At 44.7% G+C, this 22,988-nt stretch overlaps 1 protein-coding gene across 3 annotated transcripts in view; it reads left to right on the forward strand.

Annotated features, from left to right (window-relative positions):
• Positions 1-6,321: 6,321 nt before the first annotated feature.
• The window catches only part of TTC39C (tetratricopeptide repeat domain 39C), a 104,345-nt gene continuing 87,678 nt past the window's right edge, over positions 6,322-22,988 (forward strand). The window contains exon 1 of one of the 3 annotated variants that reach the window (XM_068562867.1): positions 6,322-7,060. In XM_068562867.1, the coding sequence (XP_068418968.1) occupies positions 6,909-7,060 (152 nt within the window). In that variant the 5' untranslated portion in view covers positions 6,322-6,908. Of the gene's footprint in view, positions 7,061-13,490; positions 13,513-17,045; positions 17,104-22,988 lie in introns of those variants that run through there. The other 2 variants (XM_068562870.1, XM_068562868.1) reach the window with 2 other exon arrangements.

A 22,988-nucleotide genomic window follows, 5' to 3' on the forward strand; every position in this document is an offset into this window, starting at 1 on the left:
ATGTTTTCTCCTTTACGTACAAAGCTTTTTTTAAAAGATATTATTTTTTCATCTAATTCCTTTTCTGGAGATGTCTTCAAAATTGTATTCAGGTTCTTTTTTTTTTTTTTAATATTTATTTGGTTGCACTGGGTCTTAGTTGTGGCAGGCGGGCTCCTTAGTTGTGGCATGCGAACTCTTTAGTTGTGGCATGCATGTGGGATCTAGTTCCCTGACCAGGGAACGAACCCAGGCCCCCTGCATTGGGAGCACGATGTCTTAACCACTGTGCCACCAGGGAAGTCCCTTTTCATGTTCTTACAAATATCTTCAGTTGTGGTGGATCTTCTTTTGAAGAAAGATGTGAAAGTAACCAAAAATAGTGATTAGCTTCCTTTTGATAACTAATGGGGGAACCCAAACTGGGTAATACTATTTGGGGGCTCAAAAATCAAGGACTGGCTATAAATTAGTGATAGAGGTATTCCAATGTGGCCCATATGCTAACCCTGAAGGGGTAAAGAATCAACAAATTAATAGAAAATCAGTGAATATCAGTTCATAAGGTAAACATCTGTTATAACCATTTAAGGAGTAAATCCAGGAATTAAATGGATTCTGACAAACTTTATAGTGAGGTCTACTATGATACTTACCATATTGTACTATAGATGTGTACCTGGCTATATGTTTTATCCTCAGTGTTGAGAAGCCTTGTAATATTTGTCTAAATATTGCCAGTACTTCCCCCTGTTCTGACACAGTGAGAACACGCAGTGAGTGCCCTGTGAAAACCAGAATGTCAGGGCACCCTGCTCAGTGGTGTCCATACATTGCACAAGTAAAACCTGTGTGGATTGCCCACACTGATAGAAAACTTTTTCAACTAGTTCCTTAATTTACCACGGGGAATTCAGTGGTGCTGAGTTCTCGGTTGGGGCACTCAGATTGCTAACTTAACCCCAGAGCAAAACACAAATGATTAAATGAATAAGGCATTATTTTATACTAACAACGTGTCTCTTCTTGCAAAGATAAACCAACCATAGCTGACTGCAAAACATGTTACACACACAGGATATATAGAAGATGCATTTTTTAAATGTTCATACTAAATATTATTGATTTCCTTGTCCAGCCATTCAGGCAGTGTCAAAAACATATTAATGGGTTATTAAGGCAAACACAATTCAGACCCAAATGAAGAACTCTAAGACCTAGATATTTTTACTTTATACTTTTTATACCCTCTGAAGAAAATTGGCACTTCTTCCATTGGCATTAAAATAGCAAACATATGCTGTTTATATTAGAAATGGTTTAAATTAATCATCTCCGTATGATGCATTTGGTTATTTAATTGCACAGGTTTTCTTGTAGCTGGATATTTCAAGATAATGATGTTGGGAAAAAAAGATAATGCCATTGACAATATAAGAACAGAAGGATCCACTAGCTTTCATTAATATTAGAAAACTAATTGTATGGATTCAGATAATATCTTGCTATTACAGCTTATTCATGTGCCCACTCTTGCAGCTACTTGCCTTGAAGGTACTGATTGTCTTCATATCATAAATGGGGAAACTGAGGCTGAAAGAGATGAAGTAAAATCGCCCCACGTCACAAAGTTAATGCTTTGCAGAACCCAAATCATAGTCTATGATTTAAGCCCAATCTCCATCTCCCTACACTTCCAACTCACCATACAATTGACAAACAGGGATTGAGCACCTACTGCGTGCTCTAGACAGTCCAAGTGAATCTGACTACACTTTATGATTTGGAACAAATCCACTCTGGGAAGCCGGTGATGAGCCGCTGCTGCTTCCACTGAAACAGATTCACATACGTGGTTATGTGAGTGGAAATGTGTCCCCTCCTTCCTCCTATAGTCATGGGAGAAGCATAGAGGTTAGAGAGAACTGAGCCATGCCATGTGTTGTCAGTTAGTGTAGGAAAGGCTTAATGTTAGCATGATAAGGCCAGGATTGTTAGTAAGAAATGGGTAACGTTAAATCAAGAGAAGGTAAATAATTTCCTTGTTTAGATAAAAATGGGGATTCTGGATAGAAATTAATCACAGTGGAAGGTATATTTGGTTTTAGGTACTCCAGGAGAAAACCCACCAGGGCACTCCCGGACCTTTTGGCACCTTTCCCCTCCCTCATCCACGGGACCAGAGCTCCTCTGCCTCCCACCCCCAACCCCCCTGCAGGACTCAGCAGACCCACAGACCTTGAAATCAGAGACAACCTCTCCCTCTATAGAGCAACAGTTGGCAGACAGAGAAGAGAAGCCGTGGACATTCACCAGAGGCTGCAGAATGCTCAAGTCATGAGAGGGACCAAGGGACAGGGAGGCTTGATTATTTCTGTAAGGAGGAGAGAGGGATGGTAGATTAGGGAACAGCAAGAACCAGTGACTAGCAAGCAGAGAGGTTAAAGGGAAGGGACGCAGGAAGAAAGGCAAAAGGAATGGGGGAGGGAGGGAGAGAGAGAGCCTCTGAAGACCAGGAGAGGACCTGAATTTCCACTCAAAGACACATCCCAATCAAGAGCTTGGACAGGAGGCCTCACTGCTTGAGCCACGCAGGGGAGGAATCTAGACAGCAGCAGCACAATGATCTAAACTCTAGTAAACACCTGTTTAAGCCCCCACTGTGGTCCATTGGGTATTTGATTTGGGGAAAGACAGATGAGAAGGTATCCAATGAGAAGGGAACGGTTTCCTGCTCCGTGGTCACTGCTGTAGTTTCCAGGGCAGCCTGAGTATCTTGTCGGAGACATCCATCCTGCTGGAGAAGCAGCCAGGTGGACCCCTATGGGTGCCCCCCTCCTTAGAGGCCAGCTAGTGATCCACCTGTGAGCAGAAAAGAAAGGAACCTGCCACAAAGTTTTGCATATCAACCCTTGACCTGATTTGCCTTCTAATTAAAAGCGGTTAACTAAATCTACCCTCACAAGGCTACCCGACTAAATCTTCAGTAGAGTTAAAGACCGAGTTTGATATCAAAGCTAGAGTAATATGAAAATGTAGTGACATTAATTTCCCGGCTCTCCTCCTTTTTAGAGTTCCAGACATTCTGGAAACCTGTCTTTATTTCAATTGGTAGTGCAGGTTTACAAAGATACATTAAGGCATGGTTATTAGCATTTACTAAAGAATTTGAATATAACCGAAGCACAAGCAAGATTTTCTTAAAGTAATATAGTCTCTAAAGGCATTTAAAATATAATTCCAAAATCCCAAAACATGTTTAGGAAGACAAGGTTAAGGGATGTTTGTTGGTTGTCTTTCTGACATCCATTTCCTGACTTCCTTTTCCTAATAGATGTGGGATTTCCCAGCCAAGGAGTTTGGATGGAATTGGTTCCACCTCCCAGATGCTGGAGAAGGCTCTGATTGGCTTAATTCAATTATAATGCCATTCCGCCCCCCGCCCCCCGCCCCCCTCCCCCACACACACATACACACACTGATTGGTTTAAGAATGAGAACCTGACCACAGTCAGGCCAATCAAAACCAATGTGGTTCAATTAGGGGATTTTTGTTGCAGTTAAGCATTCAAGAAGCAATGCCTTCCTACTGGATGTGAAGAGGCAAGCAGGCAGCCATGGGAGCTTCCAGCTGTTTGGGGACCAGGAGAGGAGGGCCTGTCTGAGAATAGAGCCACCAAGAACCAAAATGGTAGAGCTGCGAGGTGGACAGGGGGAGAAACTGCGTCCTAGTCATAGTGTTTCAGCCCTGGACAGCCTGTTTGGAAAACTCCATTCATGAATCAATACGTTTGCTATTCTGAGCCAATTTGGGTCAGGTTTTTCTGTTACTTGCAACCAAGACATCTTATTAAAAAAATCTACCATGTAAAGGATAATACACATGTCTAAAACTTTTCAGTGATCATTTGAACTTGGAGTTTTATTTTCATAATGAAATCTCATGAGGAACCACAAAGTACTGACAATGTCCACAAGAGGTCTATGGAAGGAAAATAGGTTCTTTCCTCCCCTTGAGAGGAAAGTGCACTGAAGACTGCATTAGTTCTGCAGAGGGTGCTGAGAATCTCGCAATTTCAAGTGCATCATGCCCTAACGTGTTCGTAATCTAGATTTTTTTTTCCTTTTGTAGATAATATACACCATGACCCCTTAAATATCCATCATTAGCTGCCATTATTATCCAGTGAAGAAAGCACAATCAGCCTTAATTCCCCACCTGCTAGGTGAACCTTGGGCAGGTGTCATTGCCAACTACAGCTGCAAGCATAATTACTGGTCCGTGTGTTGTCTCCCTTCAGGATCATGGGCCCCGTTTTGAATCCCCTTTGTGTCCCTCATTACAGAGCAAATATTTGAAAACGTCCATTCATGCTGCTGCTGCTAATCTAATTGTTTTGGTATGTGGTTAAATCCAGCGTGACACGTATCTGGTGTATATTACCTGGCAGAGTTATCCTCTATCCATATTGCCCCTCCCTTGCCTATTATGGGGTGCTGGGAAGTTGCACTGGACCTTGCCTCAGTCTTTCAACAGTTTAATTTCACTAAGTCTGCGTCACTGATTGTGCTAGGTTCTTGAGATGGAACTAGCCCCACAAACATGGCTTTGAGTTTGCTCACCCCTCCCCCCATCAGCTGCAGGGTCCCAGGAATAACTTGTTAACAACACCCATGGTGCCGTCAACGCCTTGACTGTTTCCCCACCTCTTCTCAAGTAATAGGGACATAGAGAACTGTGTGAGGTGGCCTTCTCCAGTTGGGGGAGTACAGGCTATCTGCTAAGTTTGGTATTGCTCTCCTGGTTTCCCTCCCTTGTTGACTAGATTGTTTCAGGGATTTGGGGGTGGATGGTTCCACAGATCCAAAGTTCAGGCAGTTTGTAAGCACTGGGCATGTTGTCAGCTCCCGTAACCACTGGCAGTATGTTCCAGTGGGGTTCCTTTCTGTGCCAGAGGCCCATGTGAGCCCCATGGACAGTATAGTACCTAAGACCCATGTTAGAGGGCCCTGCTCATCACAACATACACACACACACACACACACACACACACACATACATTAAGGAACACATAGGCACCTCTATCACTGGGGATCTGGCACTCAGTGCTGGTTCAATGGAACCTATAACCTGTGGCAGTGCTGATGTTTGAAACTAACACTATTTTAAATCCAGTAGTGCTTGGATTAAAAAAAAAATTGGTCAACTTGTCATATCCTTCTCAGAGCACATGAAGGCAATGATTCCTCCCTTACAAAGTATTATTTCCCAGGGCTGAGAATCATCCATCATCTTGCTTCTTTTGGTGTTCTAATTTGTGGCTCCAGATGTACTCAAGAATTAGCATGGCTTTGTAACAGTTATACACGACAGCTAAGGAGTGACAACAATTCACATTACTCTTAAATTTGTATAGATGAATGTTGGGAATATAGTATGGATTGAGATATTCATGTAAGGAATGGCACAAATCACAAAACAAGTGATAGCTACTTACAGGATGAAATTATATTATTTTGTAATATTTTCTGGGATCATTTATCTTATTGATCCCATTATAATGCTGGACATGATATTTACAATTCGTGGGTTATCTCGAAACCTGAACATCGTTTTAATTTTTAAAGACAATTTCGATTGTAATTGTAAATTACAATTGTAAATGCTTTGGCAGAGCAAAGTTTCTCCAAATTGAATTTAATAAACTACACTTTAAGAACTACGACGATTTAAGAAAGGTGGTTTAATTTGACATGAATAACAATCTTGATTGTAACAACATACATAGTGATTTTGCTAAGATAAAGGTGAGAAAAACTAATTTATGGAAAAATGACAAAAATCAATTTATGGATTGTTTGCCTCCCTAATATTACGCACACACACATCACCAGCCCATCATCAGAATTTAGTCAATAATGGCTAAATTCAGTTATCTTTGGCGTTTTACTGACATTCGGCCCTACGGAAACCACAGCTTTTCACTTATTTTTCTCTTCCATTGGTAAGAAAGCATAATTGTCAGGGTGAGAGTAGAACGCACAAGAACAGCTTAATTTATAACTCCTAAATATTTAGGTATATGCCATCTGGGCCACCATTTGCCTTCTTGCCCCATCTCGCAAATGCTGGTGGCGGGCCGGAGAGGGTGGGTGCCACACACCCAGGGCCTCGCCGCTCCAGTTCGTCAACGCTGGGCTCGGGGCAGCTGCCGGGCAGGTGCCCGGAGGCCCCGTCCCCGCCGCCCACCTCCTCGGGGATTGGCTGCCGCGGGCTAGTAGGCGGCCCAAGGGGGCGGATAAAGTTGCGGGTCTCGCGCGCGCCGCTTGCGTGGGGTTTCAGTCGCTCGGGGCAAAAGCGAGGCGCGCTCTCGCTGCGGCCCGGGCGGAGTTCCCTGTCCGCTCTCCGAACCCGTCTGCCCTCTCCAGCTTCCCTGCGACTCCCGGGTCCGGCCCTTTTGGAGTAGGGGGTCAAGGGCCGGGCCCAGGGGCCTCGCTCGTGTCCGGGCAGACTCGGCGCGCTGGCCCCGGGCTGCCGCGCGAGGGGCGCGGTGTGAGGGCCCGGGGCGGCGCGCGAGGGCTGCAGGAAGCGGGGGCGGCAGCGGCTCGGCCCCGGGTCCGGTGGGGTAGAGACACCCGGAAACGGATTCCGTTTCGGTGGCGGCGCGAGCCGCGCGCCTCGGAGCGGACGGGCGGGCGGCTGCTGAGTAATCCCCGCGGCGGCGGGAGGCGGCGGCTTGGGCGCCCACGTCCCCCGCCGCGCTGCAGCTGGACCCGGGCTCCTCCCTCCGCGCCCCGCCCGCCGCGCCCCTCCCCCGCGCCCGCTCCGGCGCGCTCCGGGCAGGTAGAGCCGGGCTCCGGCCGCGCGCGGGGGCCGCAGCAGCTGCTACCCCACCTCGCCTCGGCCCTGCGCAGAGCCTCGCGCGCCCATGGCTGGCTCGGAGCAGCAGCGGCCGCGGCGGCGGGACGACGGAGACTCGGCGGCGGCGCCCCTGCAGGACGCGGAGCTGGCCCTAGCCGGCATCAACATGCTGCTCAACAACGGCTTTAGGGAGTCGGACCAGCTTTTCAAACAATACAGGTGACTGACGCGCCCCACTCCCCCGCCCGGCACGCGCACCTCGGGGCCGGCTCGCGCGCTTCCCTTTGCGGCCCGTCCCAGAAGCCCCCTCCCCCTCCCGTCGGTCAGTGATCCTTGGCCCTGTCGCCTTTCCCCGTGTCTTGTCCCTCTGCCTGAGCTGCAGCCGGCGCCTCTGCCACATCTCCCCTTCCGCCTCCACCCCTGCTCCGTGGTCCTTTCTCTCCGAGGGACTCGCCGCGTGTCCTCCCGGCTCCTGCTCTCTTCCCTCACTTTCTCCCGGCCTCGCCCTCCAAGAGGGGCGCCCGGTGTTTGTCCGATTCTCTCTCATGGGTCGCCTGCCCCGCCGCCGGGTCCGGAGCCCGTTGGCTTTGAGACCTGGGACCGGATGCGATTTGAGGCAGCCGCAAGCCAGGGACTTGCAGGGTTGTGACTCCGGCTAGCGTGCTGCCTTTGTGATACGGACCACACCAGCTGCATCGTGCCTGTTTCTTGTGCCTCGCGTTACTTTGCATCGTTGTGCATTGCAAACGCTTTCCTTGTTTGAAAACAGATATGCATAACTGCCTGGCCGTGCAGGAATTAAAAAAAAAAAAAAAAACCGAACTCTGCTTACTCACCTCTCTCTGTTTTTCTTCTAAAACTCAGTCCCCAAAATGAGTTGCTAATGCCTTTCAAGCGAGCGAATTTATGATGGATTTCTGTAACTTAAAGGTAGAAGAAAATGGAGGGATTCTAAATATACGGAAGAGTGGGAGGAAGCACACGTGTGTTCAGTTAATTTTTTATTCCTCTTTTTAAAAAATGAAGCAAAAGAACTGAAACCTGGTTGCTTTCTCGTGGGTGTGGGAGGAGCCTTCAATTTCTTTGGGGAGCAGAAGCATCCGCTTTCTGGTTTAGGAAGCAAGTTTGTGATTTGTCCTTCTAGTGTTGACAAGACTCAAGGATGTTGATTAGCAGATTCCCTGTAAATGTTTAAGGGCCAATTGCTGCATTTCTTTAGAGCCGGTGGTCTGGTAGGAATTAGAGGACCAAACCAAATGTGCAGCTGTGATTGAGAGCCACGGTCTGTAAGCAAATGAGGGACGGTGGGATACAGACGCCTGAAGTTTTCAGACTTAAAAGAATGGTGGTTTCTTCCGGTGGGAGCTTCCACATGCTTAATGGCAAAGCAAGTTATCTCACAACTATAAACTTTTCACTGAGACATTTTACTTTTAAATCAGTTTTTTAAAAAAATCTGCAAATGGAAACTTCTTAGCTTTATTCAGAACATTTTATTTTTAAAGCATTCAGTCTGATTTCAAGCCAGAGTTTCATCAAGGATTTCCAGAGGATAGATTTAAGAGACTCGTCTCACAGTGTCTCCTGTAGCTTTTTTTAGCCATCTGAGAATGTATTTCATGAAAAAAAGTTTCATTTACTGTGCTTTGACTCTTTAAAGGCATAGGAATTTATGTTGTATCAGAGAGGAGTGGAGAATGTCTCAGAGTCAAGTTTATTTTCTTCAGTTGCTGATCAAGATACGGCGCTTGCATATTTCAACACTTCTTGCTTTGAAATGTTCTGTTACTTATTTTAATGATCTTCTTTTCCCTCTAAAGTGCTTTAACATACTTAAATTACTACCTCATGGTTCCCATATATTGAAAGCATGAACTAAGTCATTTTGCCTCATCTAGCCACCTCTGTATGCACTGTTGCTAGAGGGCAAATTTTGAGCGATAGGAAAGCTCTTCTCACAGCAAGGGCGGGAAAGATACACCTTGAAAGGTGTTTCTCTGTGGGTGTTGGGGCCGGGGGGAGGGGTCGGGGGGGTGCTTACGCTGGCTAGCTAGGAGTTGTAGCTGTCTGCTTATATTTTGAAACGGGAACCGAGGATAAAAGAACAAGATACTGTAGTGTGTCTTCTCTGCTAAGCACAGTGCCAGGCGCATTCCCTTATATTCTCACTATTCCAGTGACAACAAAAGAGTGAGGTGTATTTTATCATGACAGTGTTGTAACGAGGCACTCAAGTCTCTGTGTTTAGCGTGGCCCAGGACACAAGCCCTGGTTCTAAATCCAGGGCTCTTTTCATTAAGCCATTCCTGCCTGTCCTGCCTAATTGATTATATTTTGTAATTTGCCCTGTGACCTTGTTTTCCAGCAACTTAAACTGTTCTTAGGAGTGGATAATGGTAGCATTAATCCTATCAGCTGTCTGGCAACCAGGGCTGCCATCCTAGTTGTCCACTTTTTGTAGCTGCTGACTTTGGTTTCTCAATTCGCTTACTTGCCTATAAAATGGGAATCGCGCACACCTGTAGGGTGGTGGTTAGTATTAAAAGAATTCACGGCAGCTGGCACCGCGTAAGCGCTCAGTAAACACTAAGTAGCTTTTGTACCTGATGTCTTCCTCACTATTATCGTGCTTTCTTCTGGATGGCATAGTTTGAATAGAAGACAAAATGTCCTGAATGCAGGTAGCCTTTCTATTTAAAGTTAGCCTCACATAACGCATTTGAAAGACTTGGGTCCTATTATGCATTGGGACACTTCTCTTCCAGTTCCAGAGTCGAATGGCCAGCTGGAAAACCCAGCAGTGATTTCGTAAGTGTTTGAGGAACACCTCTAGCTCAGTTTCTCTACAGAAGATAGAACAATTAGATTATCTCTTTTCTTTTTTTTTTTTTTTAAATATTAAGAATCTTGAAGCATTTTCTTTTTTTTTTTAATACTTTATTTTATTTATTTATTTATGACTGTGTTGGGTCTCTTAGTTTTCGTGTGAGGGCTTTCTCTAGTTGCGGCAAGTGGGGGCCACTCTTCATCGCGGTGCGGGGGCCTTTCACTATCGCAGCCCCTCCCGTTGCGGGGCACAGGCTCCAGACGCGCAGGCTCAGTAGTTGTGGCTCACGGGCCCAGTTGCTCCGTGGCATGTGGGATCTTCCCAGACCAGGGCTCGAACCCGTGTCCCCTGCATTAGCAGGCAGATTCTCAACCACTGCGCCACCAGGGAAGCCCCTATCTCTTTTCTTAGGATTCTTTTGTCACCACCCTTCCCATTGTAGTAAAAATTCCAGAATCCTATCGTTAGTTTAACAATAGAAACATTTTGTGCCTAGTGTAACAATAACACTTTAAGAAACTTAAAGCAAGAAGGTCACTTTCTCTTGCCACGTTACTAGGATGATAAAAGTTTCACCAACAGCTACCTAATGAGAAAATGGTTACTTGGTCATTCTGAATTAATGGAAAGCCGGGATTGTATAATTCAGATATTGTACATATAGGAGTTAAAGATATATGCACAGTAGAGGCTTTCTTTTGAGATATGAGACTCCGTAGTTGGGATTTCAAAATGTAGCTGCCACTTCTGTTGTAACTATAGTAGTGTAACAGGCTACGCTGTTGTTGATGCTCAGCCCCCGTCATGCACTTGGAGATGTGTTCCCAGAGGTTGGGGCACATTGGTGCTGCTTTAAGCCCAGGGGTATACCTTTGTAAGTTCGTGATCCTGACCATCTGAAATCACATTCCTCGTGTTGGTCGGGGGGCTCAGTGCTCTCATTCAGCAGTGTTCACTCCATCTCCCACACACATACACACTCTCACTGTTAACGACGTTCATGTGTGTGACACACACTCAGACCTGTAGGTACTCAGGCTCGTGATAAAAGATAGGCTGTGGTTATGTGCACGAGACAGGCACTAGGTTTTCAGGTGTTGAGGTGCAGGTTAAGATTGGCTGGTGGGGAGGCTGGGAGACGTAGCCTGTAGGACTGGAGAGAAGGAATGTGTAGCCCAGCTTGAAGGAAAATTTTCCAGAGGATCTGTTGCTGAGCGCCATGATGGGGTGAAAGTGAGTAAGTTGAAGGAGAAGGAGTTGAGGTGGGGGAGGGGAGGAGAGGAGAACGTGAGCGGAGGTGGGTGGAAATGGAACTCTGGGAGAGGAGATGTGAAATGGCTTCTGGAGAAGGAGGGTGAGAGCTGCCAGCTGATTAGTGTTATTTGATTGTCACGTTGGATGGTTTTTCTACACTTGATTTTTCTCAGATCCGCTGGTTGGTCCATGTTTGCTGGGAGTCAGCTCTGCCTTTCAGGGTTTTTAGTTAACTCATGCTCTCCGATGACTGTCATCCTTCACAGTGTGGCCGTCACATCTGTAATTAACACCTGGCTCCTTGGGCCTCAGGATCCTAATGTCACCATCTTTTTCTCTTTTTGGCTTGAGATACTACTTTTTTAATGGAAGGACTAGTAGAGGTGAAACACACTGAACTCTGAGGAGAACAGAAGACATTTGGAGCTCCTGGCCCAAAGAGCTTTGTGGTTCTTATTTCATAAGCGTGGCATTTCCTGTCTCTCCTCCCCTTCAGGTCACCATCTCCATCTGCTTTAACTGACCCTAAAACATCTGCATTGTTTACCCCTGCCAACATGACTACGACTTTCTGGCTGTAGATATTATTAAAAAGCCCTGTTTGGTCATTGTCAACTCAAACAAAAAGCATGTAATGGTTAAAGTGAACGATCACTGATGATAAATATGCATAAAGAAGGTCTTGATATAGAATTAGTGCATAGTCGGTATTACGAATTGTGATATTTTTCTTTTCCACTTTATTTTAAAGTATGAAAATGGCGAAAATGTATTAAAAACAAAAAGCAAGAAAAATTCATGGTAACGTGTATGTTTAAAATGAATGTATGGATCCTAAATTGTTTAACACAGTTTATGGTACATATGACCAAGCAGTATGACACGTGGCCTTATTTGTGAGCGTGTGGATTATGGAGCCAGTCTTACCATAGAGATGGCTCAGTATAATCCAGGGATTGCAGACTAGGCCCCGTGGGCCAAATCTGGCTGGCTGGTTTTGTAAATAAAGTTTTATTGGGACACAGCCAGACTCGCTTATTTATGTATCATCTCTGAATAGCTATGCAGAGCCTACAGCCTGCAAAGCCTAAAATATTGACTCTCCAGCCCCTTACAGAAAGAGTTTGATGACCCCTGGTACAAACCATAGTTCTCCCTGGAAAAACTTAAAAGGCTTGTGTAACTGAGCCAGTAGGTGTCAGAACCTCTTGTGTGCCCAGCACTGTGTCAGATGCTCTGGACACCAGGGACAGCTTGCCGGCTGCCCTTGTTTTCTGCATGATCTGGCTGCTCCCAGAGCCAGGGTGCCTGGGCCTCGCTGCCAGAGTCCCTGGAGAGTCCATAGGTGCAGAAATGCAGGAAGAGGAGAAGCGATGGAAAGCAGAAATGGCGTAGGGAACTGACAGCAGGGAGGAAGCTCAGCTGCTGCCTTTTTCCATCCTCCTCAGCTCAGCAGTGTGTTTGTAAAAAGGCTGATTCCCCCGCCCCAACTATTGCACTGTCTGAAAAGATCCCAATTAAAGATTCATTTGGCTTAATTGGAATTTTTTTTTTTAAATGCAGCTGCCTGTGGGATAACGGGAGAGTTTATATAGGAAATTGTCAGAAAAAAGTGACCACCTGTATGTACCGTGGGGGTGGGGTGGCCTGAGGTGCTCTTTCTTCTCGTTACACGGAACACCCTGTGGACCCCCAAACACACCATTGTGTTTCAGGGCTTAGACAGTTTGTACAGACTTTTTAGCTCCTAAAATCCCATTTTTCACACCCCAGTCTCCTCTGCCAGGGTCACCCTCCTACTTACCCAGCAACAGCAGGGGGAGAATTTGAAGAGACCCATGCTGAGAACTCCAGGAGAGGAGAGAGGATAAGAGAAGCACAGAAAGTAGATGGCTGTTATTTCAAAACTTTGTTTAGCACCGCCTCTGCCCCGTTCAAGGGGCTGGGGTTACCCGGGGAGGAACTCATCTCCGTCTTAGACTTTTTCCTCCACTTACTCCATCCCTTAAATTTGCAGTACGCTGTTCAGCTGGTAACAGAGGTCCGGCTTGGGATTGAATAGGTCTTTGTGGGCTAACCTGGGGATCCAGTCACCACTTGAAGCCTTGTTATTCAGAGAAATGCATCCCAGTTTCTGAACAAGTGACTTTGCATGCATGTTTTTTGAGGTATAGTTGTCATGCAACACCCTAGTTTCAGGTGTGCAACATGATGATGTGATGTTTGTATATATTGTGCAGTGATCACCACAATAAGTCTAGTTAACACTTGTCACCATACATAGTTACAAACACATGTTCTAGAAAGCTGTTCGTAAATTTGCTGTCTAGATGTGTGTGAATGACTTCTGACGTCTGATTTGAAGATGGAGACTGGGTTCTTCTTTGTGTGTAAAGGTGGTTGCTGGTTGGCCGTCTCCGCCCTTTTCCTCCTAGCTAAGGTTGCTTTCTCCATCTCTTGCTTCTTGCTCAAGAATTTCAGAACACAAGAAATAGATGTACAACAGGGAGTTACTCTTGTCTTACAGGAAAATGGTCCGTTATGATGGAGAAAGCCCTTAGAGAAGGTCCACCGTGTGCAGGACACAAAGGTGAGAAGTGTTTCCCTGCTTCGAGCAGGCATTGCTCACTTAATACCTTTAAATCTGCTGCAGGAAGAGTCTCAGTCTTTAACACTCAGTCTTATCCAAGCTGTAATATCTGTGAAGTCACTGGTTTAGGTAACTTATTTTTCCTAACGATGCATCAAAATAAACACGTAATGGTAAATACTAGGTTGTACTTTCTCTGTGCCAGGCCGCACGTCAGCACTCCCCGTGTGTTAATCCTCACTTTATCCTCCCCACAGCTCTGTGAGGGGTGCTCTTGTCACCTCCCTCTTACGGGGGGCTGGGGGGAAGCACAGTGACATCGGATGACCTGCCCAAGGTTTCACAGTAAGTGGGAGAGCTGGCTTTGAACCCAGGGTGTCCGGCTGCAGAGCCTGAGTGTTTAACCCCAGCACTACACTATCTCGCTTCTGTAGCTCTTACACTATGAGGAGTTTACCTGTGTGCTGCTAATGTCATTTTGGGGTTAGTTTCCCCAGAAATCTGCAAACCACACTCTGATCCCCACAGGCGATCTGATAAACCACCAGAGAGGTCTGTCCGCGGGGAGTGTGTCACCCGAGCTTTAGATGCTCTGTGGCTCCCAGCTGGCCTCAGGATGAAGTCCGAGGTCTTGGCTTGGCATAGGATGTGCTCTGATCTGTCCTGTCTGCTTCCCTGCCTCCCTCCTGCCTCTTTCTAGGTCCCTTCCAAGTTAGTCGTGCTGGAGACTTTTGTGTTATCTAACTAGTTGTGACTGGTCATTCAAGACACAGCTCGGATTTCCATGAGAAGGCGGTGGCGCTCCTGCAGCATCCTTCCGCCTCTTTATCCAGCACTGTGATGTATGGGCATCGTTTACACGGCTGCCTGTCTGGGCGAGAGGGCCGAGATGGGTAGACTTCTCGTCGGGTGGTCCTGACCTTCCTGAGGTTGCTGCGGTAATGTGGGGTCCAAGAGGTTTTATAGGCATGTCAGCTCCCCTTTATTTGCACGTGCAGCCCAGGGGTAGTGCCCTTTAGGAGCCTTGATTCCTCAAACCCCTCCTGCATTCTGATGTGCAGTGGACATGTCTGGACCCAGTGGAGGGGCTCCAAGCACCCCCTGAACTGATGCTCAGCTTCTCAAAACGCAGGTAGCAGGACTCCTGTCTGGCTCTTCAGCCTCTTCCCTTTGGTGCATCCAGGCTGCCCAGTGCATAGTGTGGGGCGAGGGGGAGCAGAGCTGCCGCCAAGCACATGCTAGTCTTGACAGGTGCCATCAAAGGGAAATCGGAGGCTCTGATGAGGTCTCCTGCTTCTGAAGTGGCCATGGGTCTCAGCTGCACCTGGCCTGGGCAGGTGTAACTCTGGACATCGTAGCTCTTCGACTGAGCTGTCCTCCACCGCATGTTGTCTCTGGTCAGGCAGAGGCCTACCCTCACTGGCCAGCCCTTCCACTGCTCCCATCAGCCTCCCCCGGCGCTCTGCGTTACCCCGGGTGGTGGCGGCATGACGTGCTGGTGTTACTTGCCTCTCTGGCAGGAGTCTAGCTTCTCGACTCCACGATCCCTGTCCTGAATTTCAGGAAGAACTGGTCTCTGGAAGAACTTGGAGGTTGGGAGGGGAAGCTTTCCAGACGGATGGCTCTCGACTCTCTCAAATCTAATGCCCTTTCTTTGTAACAGATATAATATTGTGTAATTCCCCTTCTGTGATCCTAAAATGAAATTGACGGATGAAATGACCTGTCCACACATACAGTGTCTAAAAGTCAGTAGAATGCCCAAATAGTATCATAAAGGAGAAGTAAAAAGAAATTCATAACACAAAATTACATGTATTTCAAAATGTAAATGCTCAGCACACCTTCATCAGAAGACGAACTAGTTAGGTGCTTGCACCTGTGTACAGTGAATAAATTTGGATTTAAGAGATGGTCAGAAGCCATTCCACAGTAGAAAAATGAGAGAGTAGATACACTTGACATAAAAGAAGTAACATGACACTTTTCTGTGTCTGTTAAGAGAAAACGGGGAAACAGCCTTAAGTGAAGTAGCATAATATGCCAAGGCAAACCACAGACTGTTGACGTGGAGAAAATGAGGAAGCATTTTTGCAATGAACCAGGCTGCCCGTGTCAGGGTATTGTCAGCATAATTAATTCCCTGCATTAGGACGTGGGATGTGTGCTGACAAAGTGTCTCAGAAAACAGATCTCCCATCTCTAAATCCCTCCCCAAACCCAGTACTTTGGAGACCAAAGCCCTTAATAGATTTCTAGGATTTGAGGATGAATTGGAAAAAGTTTATAGGGAAGTTGGGATGGGGGGTGGGGTGGGAGGTGTGTCACCCCAAGGACAGTATCAGAGTAAGGTAGAAAAATAAGAAACCCCAAACAAATAAATTCTCTGTGCAGTTCTCCTGATATAAATTTCACTGTGCTACAGATTCTTAATAGATGGCAAAAATGAAATTTATTAATGAAAATCCTTGGTATCCAGTATTTCATGGGTCTTTAATAACTTGGCTTTAAATATATGTAAAGGAGTTTTCAACATCCCTTTGAAATTCTGGCGTGTGATAGCTGCAGACGCGGGCTAGTGTAGCTGTGGTGTGTTGGCAGCTCAGATACCCCAAGCAGTGTGGCTGTTACTGACATAGTTTCCTACAGTTGTGAACAGATCTTGAGAAAGGGTATATTTAAACAAGGACAGAATGATTTTGTGCTTGTAAGTCAATGGCGGTGGATTTTAGAACTAAATGATGGAAAACAGTTTCATACACGTGGATTTCCAGACCTTCAGAGGTTGTGTGGGACATGGGGTGACACTTGGGACTCTTGCACATTGAGGATGTCTGGGGTCCTTGGCCCATTCTGCTACCGTCATCGTGTCACCCCAAAACGGCCCCCACAGATTTCCAGAACACCTCCATTGAGAGGTACTGGGCTCGGGGTGTAGGGCTCAAGATCAGGTTCGGTCTCTGCAGCTGAAATCCTGGGGCCGCTGGGAGCAGCAGGCAGGGGAGGCAAGCCCCGGCTGGCAGGGCTGCTGCAGAGGGTACGTGCTGGAGGAGGCAGTGCCCCCAGTGTGTCTGTGACCCTGGGGTGCGAGGGCAGAGCGCATGGTGGGGTTTCTCCAGTGTTGGCCTCACCGGTTGCTGCCTCTAAACGCCAGCGTTTCCAGGTCACACACGGCTGCTTCTAGGGCTCTTAGAGCTCCGGGAAGGGATGTCAGCACAGGTTCTTCTGTCCCTCCAGGGGGATGGAGAACCACTGGGGCCCCTTCCCTTCTTTATTCTCATTGCGGAGCCAGCATGCAGGACCTGTGTCTTTCCAGCCTCAACCATGCCATCAACTGCATCCCATAGTTACGTGTTAGCTCAACCTCTGTTTTACATGCTTGAGTGCACCATTGTATTCCTTCTGGGTGGAGCTTTTCTAGGATGTGAATCTGAGCATGATGTGTCTCTTTCTGGCTTCCCATGGTTAATAAGCATTATTTGCTGTTCTTCCCACTTTGGCCTCCTTATCTAGATAGACGCCTTTTGCTTTGGAATTCACTTCCTTGCCTCATGACTACAGCAGCCCTCCTTCACGTTTTACTTCCATGATGTAAGTCATTCACCAGATAAACAGATTTTTAAATGTTTGTATCACTTCATCTCTATCAAGTAAAATTTTTGGTACTATTCTAACTGGACAGAAAATGAGGGAAAATGACATTATGTATTCAAATCCAAGTTGAATTTACTAAATGACAGAAATTTGGGTTTTGAGAGGCAATTGGATTAAATGGAAATCCATGCTGCATGGCCGCTGTGGGACTGCTTCCAGGATAATGAGTCACTGTCAAGGCTTCAAGTGCTTTTACCCCCTTCATTTTGAATAGTGAATTGCAAAATCTCTAGTTATGTATTATTGTCAGCTCATCTCTGGAGCAAAAAGGAACTTGATATCTTTGTGTCTTGTAAATCATGCTCACCCTCAAATTTATTGGGGTCTAAGATAAAGAAGCATGTTGAATCCATCAGTTGCATACTTGTCTGATGTTGTGACTCTTGAACTACCCAAGGCGAAATGGGGCTGACTTTTGTAGGACTGCAGTTGTTGGAGAAATTGGCTGTCTCCTGGACAATAGCAAGGTTTGCAACAACTTAATTGCTCAGAAAAGAACAAGAGTTTATATTTGGAATGCCATTTGCTTCAGCTCTCAACCACTGGCATCCACAAGTTTTTTGGTCTTTCTGTATTGATGATTGATGAGACACTCATTACCTTGAATTACTAAAATTACAAATTGAGCTGGAAATTACTCCTCTTGAAATATCACAGGGAAAAAAAGAGGGAAGGGCCACGGGAGAGTGGAAACAGCTGTCTGAAGTAGTTTAGCCAAGTGTCAGGACCTGCTGTGGTGAAATTCCAATGGATTCTTGTTCTGGAGCAATTACCAATGTAAAAATAGCAACAAATGACAGAATGGTTTGAGTGGTTTTTGTATCCCTTGTGTGGCATCTTGGATCAGAGCTGGGCTTATGAGAGAGGGTAGTTGAGGCTAACTTGAAACTGTGAGCTTTTCTCTTGATAGAAGAATGTTTTATCTCAAAGTATAACAAAACCTCATCAAGGAGCTATTCAGTTCAAGTCTAAGTTTATAGTTAAGGAAGCTTATGAATAATGAACTAAAACCCAAATGAAATTTTCCTGCCCTATGCTCCGCTGAAAACTAAAGGAAAAAGTAGGTGCTTTGGTGAGAGACACTTTCTTATGAAGTTCAGAGTTGTTTACTGAGCACTAGTTTACTAAAATTTTATTATGAAGAGTAAGTCTCTAATTTTACTTTGAAATGCCTTTTTAACTGAAAAATAGAGAAATCTGCTAAAATTTCTAAGTAATTATCTAAGATAACTTAGTGTTTGAATTGCTTGTCTAGACAGCTGAGTGTGTTTAATCCTCAAAGTGTTCATGCAGTTTGTGGATTATTGCCACACATAATAAAAGGACCCTGTGATAATTTAAAGATAAGAAAATTAATGAAAATACAATCAATTTTGTTACTTAAAAAATAAGCCTTTTTGAACAGGTGATTGGAAAGGCTTTTTAGCTAGCTGATAATATTTGGTTTGGATGATCTCTTTTTAAGTTGCTTATCAGTGCTGGTTCCATCTGCTGTTAATGTAGAAGGGAGATGATTGAGTTGATTATCTATTTGTATGATTTAAGATAGAGAAGGAACTAAATACTGATGAGTTGGGAAGATATTTGATACACGTTAATGACACAATTAGAAAAACTGTAGGGAAAAATTGACTTTATTTAGCCTGATGAGTTATTTTCAGAATACATCAGTAACTCAATGAGCCTCAGGCTTTAGCAATAAACGAATACGAATTAGCAAAGCTAGAGAGGAATCAGAATAAAGTAAGAAGTGTTACAGTCATACAGTCACACAGCAGACTTGGTCTTTCCTTGCATTACTGATCAGGCCGAGAACGGAAGTGAATGGTAATCAAGTGGGTGATCAGTGCTTACCGTTAACACATGCTGTGATTCGTGAATTTTACCCTTAATCCCAGTTCTCTCAGCAGCCCTGAGGATAAGTATTACCACTGTCACTTTGCTTGGGACAAAATGAAGTCTTACCGAACCCAAGTTAAAAAGATTTTGAGTGGGAGATCTGGCCCCAACCCCAGAGCGTATGCTGTTTCCCCTGCTTCCTCTGAAAAGAACCCTGTTGTTGTGCTGCTTGGCATCGCCCAGCAGTCTTGCAGGTCACTTGTTTAGCCTCATGGTCTCCTGTACATCTGCTCTTCTGATGTTCCCAAGCTCAGTGGGTGGCACCACTTGCAACAAGGTTATAGACTCCAGAAGTCTTGAAGGTCCTCTAGGCACCTCTCTTCCTCACCTTCTGTGTCTGCCAGTTTTCCTTCCTGAGTATCTCTTGAGTCCGTTCACTTCTCTTCACCACCACCTCGTCCAAGTCACCGCTCCTTGGACAATTGCAGAGCCCAGCCGGCTTCCTCTTTTCCTCTCTGTCCCTCCTCCACCCCCACCAGAGGGATCTTTTTGTGTCTAATTATATTGCCTCTGCTAAGAACCCCTTCATGGCCTCAGTGGTAGGCTGAAAAATGGTCCTCCAAAAGATATCCATATCTTAATCCCTGGAACCCACTGAGTGTTAACTTAGATGGCCACAAAAAGGGTCTTTGCAGGCGTGATTAAGTGAAAGATTTTGAGATGGGAAGATTATCCTGGATTATCTGGGTGGATAGCCAATCCTCCTGGATTGGATAGATGCAGTCACACATATCTTTGTAAGAGGGAGGCAGAGGGAGATTTTATACGCATAGAGAAGACTGCTCTGAAAACACGAAAACAGAGCAGAGAGAAGAAATTTGAAGACATTAGCCTTGAAGATTGGAGTGATGGCAGCCACAAGCCCAGGAATGCAGGCAGTCCCCGGAAGCTGGAGTAGTCAAGGCATGGATTCTCCCTAAAGCCTCGAGAGGGAGCCCAGCCCTGCCCACACCTTGATTTCAGCCCAGGGAAACTGTTTTCAGACTTCTGGCCTCCAGAACTGGGAGAGGAAAATTTTCTATTGTTTTAAGCCACCAAGTTTGTGACAATTTATTACAGCAGTCCCAGGAAATTAAAATAACATCCTCCTGCTTTCAGGATCAGGACCAGAATCTCTGACAGCATCTCTGTGGTATGGCTTGGCCCTGCTTGGTTTGGCCCTTGACACATTTACTGCTTAATCCTTTTTTTCTTATATTTTAAAATAATTTCACTGTGTTGCTTCTAGGCTCGGGCTGTACAAAGCCAAAGAAGCTCATGCTACAAAATAGGCTTATAGCTCCTCTTTTTATACGGTGGTTTATGTAAAAATGGAAAAGTAAAATAGCTTTAAATTGACAATGATTTTCATTTTAACAAGCTTTAGAATCGATATTAACCTTCATTTAAAATATCAACACTTTGGTCAGTCATGTCACTCTGTAGCCTTATGTTGCATGGCTGTGCCCTTCCCTTACTCTGACTTCTAGTCACTCTGACTTCTTTCAGATTCTTGAAGATTCTCTAAGAATCATGTTCCTTTCCTCTGGGCTTCTTACCTCAGTTTGTAATTATACACATATAGCACTTGCTTTGCTTGGTTCTAATATGCATGGATTTCAGTTACCAGAGGTTAGTTAAATAACCAGTACCCCCCAAAACACGGTTCACATTTCAGTTTCACCTGTGTGTGTACTGTGAGTAACTATACACAAGCTGCTAGCTCTTCAGCCCACAAATCACCACGGATGTAACAGATGCACATCATGCTCAGTGGCCAGTCACATCACTTGTTTCAGAGTCTGCCTGTCATTGAGCGCTGCACATCCCTTATTCAGTTCCCACACGGACAGCAGAGTATATTGTTGTTGCCTCTTTGTCTCATAGTGATCAACCCACATGACATTTTACAAAAACGGCTGTTTGAAAGAGGGATTTGACCAACGAAGATGAAAGTGCAGCAGAGAAAAAGGTGATCATGCTGGAAATGAAGTTTGAATCAAATATGAATGGAGTTATAGAAGGAATAGCTAACCTGGGATTGTTGTCTCTGCCATTGAGACTCCCACGGGTGCCCAGTGGAGGCGAGCTTATCAACACAAAGGAGGAGCGTGGTCATAAGGGAAAAGATGAGGATGTCCCAGAGGAGGTGATGAATGTAAAACTTCACATTAAAGGAATCTCAGAAATACTTCACAACGTTGAAGGCACAAAGGGTACAATGTTGGAAGCTGATCCAGACTTGGTAAGAAGGACGACAATTCACCAAGGCGTAGTAGCAAAAATGCTCCCTCTGCATCATGAGTTATATGACAAGAAGAAAGCAAGTGCTGTTCAAACACCCTTGATACATATTTTACAGAGAAGTAAAACACTTTAATGCTCAGTGTTTCTGAGCATTAAATGTTTTCAATTACAGGCTACTGAGTAAATGTAAATTTTACTATTTTTAATTTTCCTATACATTTATAACTGATAGTAAGTTTTTAATGTTTAAAAATTTTTCAATTGTGAAATATACATAAGATAAAATTACCATTTTAACCATTTTTAAGAGTATAGTTCAGTGGCATTAAGTAAAATTACATTGTTGTGCAGCTGTCCCCATCATCCATCTCCAGAACTTTATCTTTCCAACCTGAAATTTGTACCCATTAAACTCTTCATTTCTTCCTCTCCTCAGTCCCTGGCAATCACCCTTCAATTTTATTTCCCTGGATTTGATGATCCTAGGAACCTCATATACGTGGAATCATAAGTATTTGTCCTTTCGTGGCTGGCGTATTCACTTAGCATGTCTTTAAAGTTTCATCCATGATATAAAATGTGTTAGAATTTCCTTCCTTTTAAGGCAGAATAGTGTGTGTGTGTGTGTATATGTATCACATTTTGTTTATCCATTCATCCATCATCAAAGGACATTCGGGTTGCTTCCATGTTTTAGCTATTGTGAATAATGCTACTATGAACATGGGTATACATGTCTCTTTGAGACCTTGTGTTCAACTTTGGGAGGTATATGCCCAGAGTGGAATTGCTGGATCATAGGATAATTCTATTTTTAATTTTTTGAGGAACTACCGTACAGTTTTCCATAGTGGCGGCACCGTTTTGCATTCTCATCAACAGTGCACAAGGGTTCCAGTTTCTCCACATCCTTGCCAACACTTACTACTTTTTTCTAACTTTTTTTTTTTCATTAGCCATCCTAATGGGTGTGAAGTGATATCTCATTGTGGTTTTGATTTTTATTTCCCTAATGATTAGTGACGTTGAGCATCTTTTCATGTGATTATTGGCCATTTGTATATCTTCTTTGAAGCAGTCTCTATTCATGTCTTCTGCCATTTAAAAAAACTCTTTAAAATTTTTATTTTATATTGGAGCATAGTTGATTAACAATGTTGTGTTAGTTTCAGGTGTACAGCAAAGTGATTCAGTTATACATATACATGTACCTATTCTTTTTCAAATTCTTTTCCCGTTTAGGTTATTACGGAATATTGAGCAGAGTTCCCCGTGCTATACAGTAGGTTCTTGTCGGTTATCTTTTTTAAATATAGTAGTGTGTACCTGTCAATCCCAAACTCCCAGTCTATCCCTCCTGCCACTCATCCCCCCTAGTAACTGTAAGTTCATTCTCTGAGTCTGTGAGTCTGTTTTGTAAATAAGTTCATTTGTATAATTTTTTTTTAGATTCCACGTATAAGCGATACCATATGATATTCGTCTTCCTCTGCCTGACTTCTCTTAGTATGATAATCTCCAGGTCCATTTGTGTTGCTGCAAATGGCATTATTTCATTCTTTTTTATGGCTGATTAATAATCCATTGTATATATGTACCACACCTTCTTTATCCATTCCTCTGTTGATGGGTATTTAGGTTGCTTCCATGTCTTGGCTATTGTAAACAGTGCTTCAATGAACATTGGAGTGCATGTA

Source organism: Eschrichtius robustus, chromosome 14, assembly GCF_028021215.1.
Source record: "Eschrichtius robustus isolate mEscRob2 chromosome 14, mEscRob2.pri, whole genome shotgun sequence".
In the NCBI taxonomy this organism is placed as follows: domain Eukaryota; kingdom Metazoa; phylum Chordata; class Mammalia; order Artiodactyla; family Eschrichtiidae; genus Eschrichtius; species Eschrichtius robustus.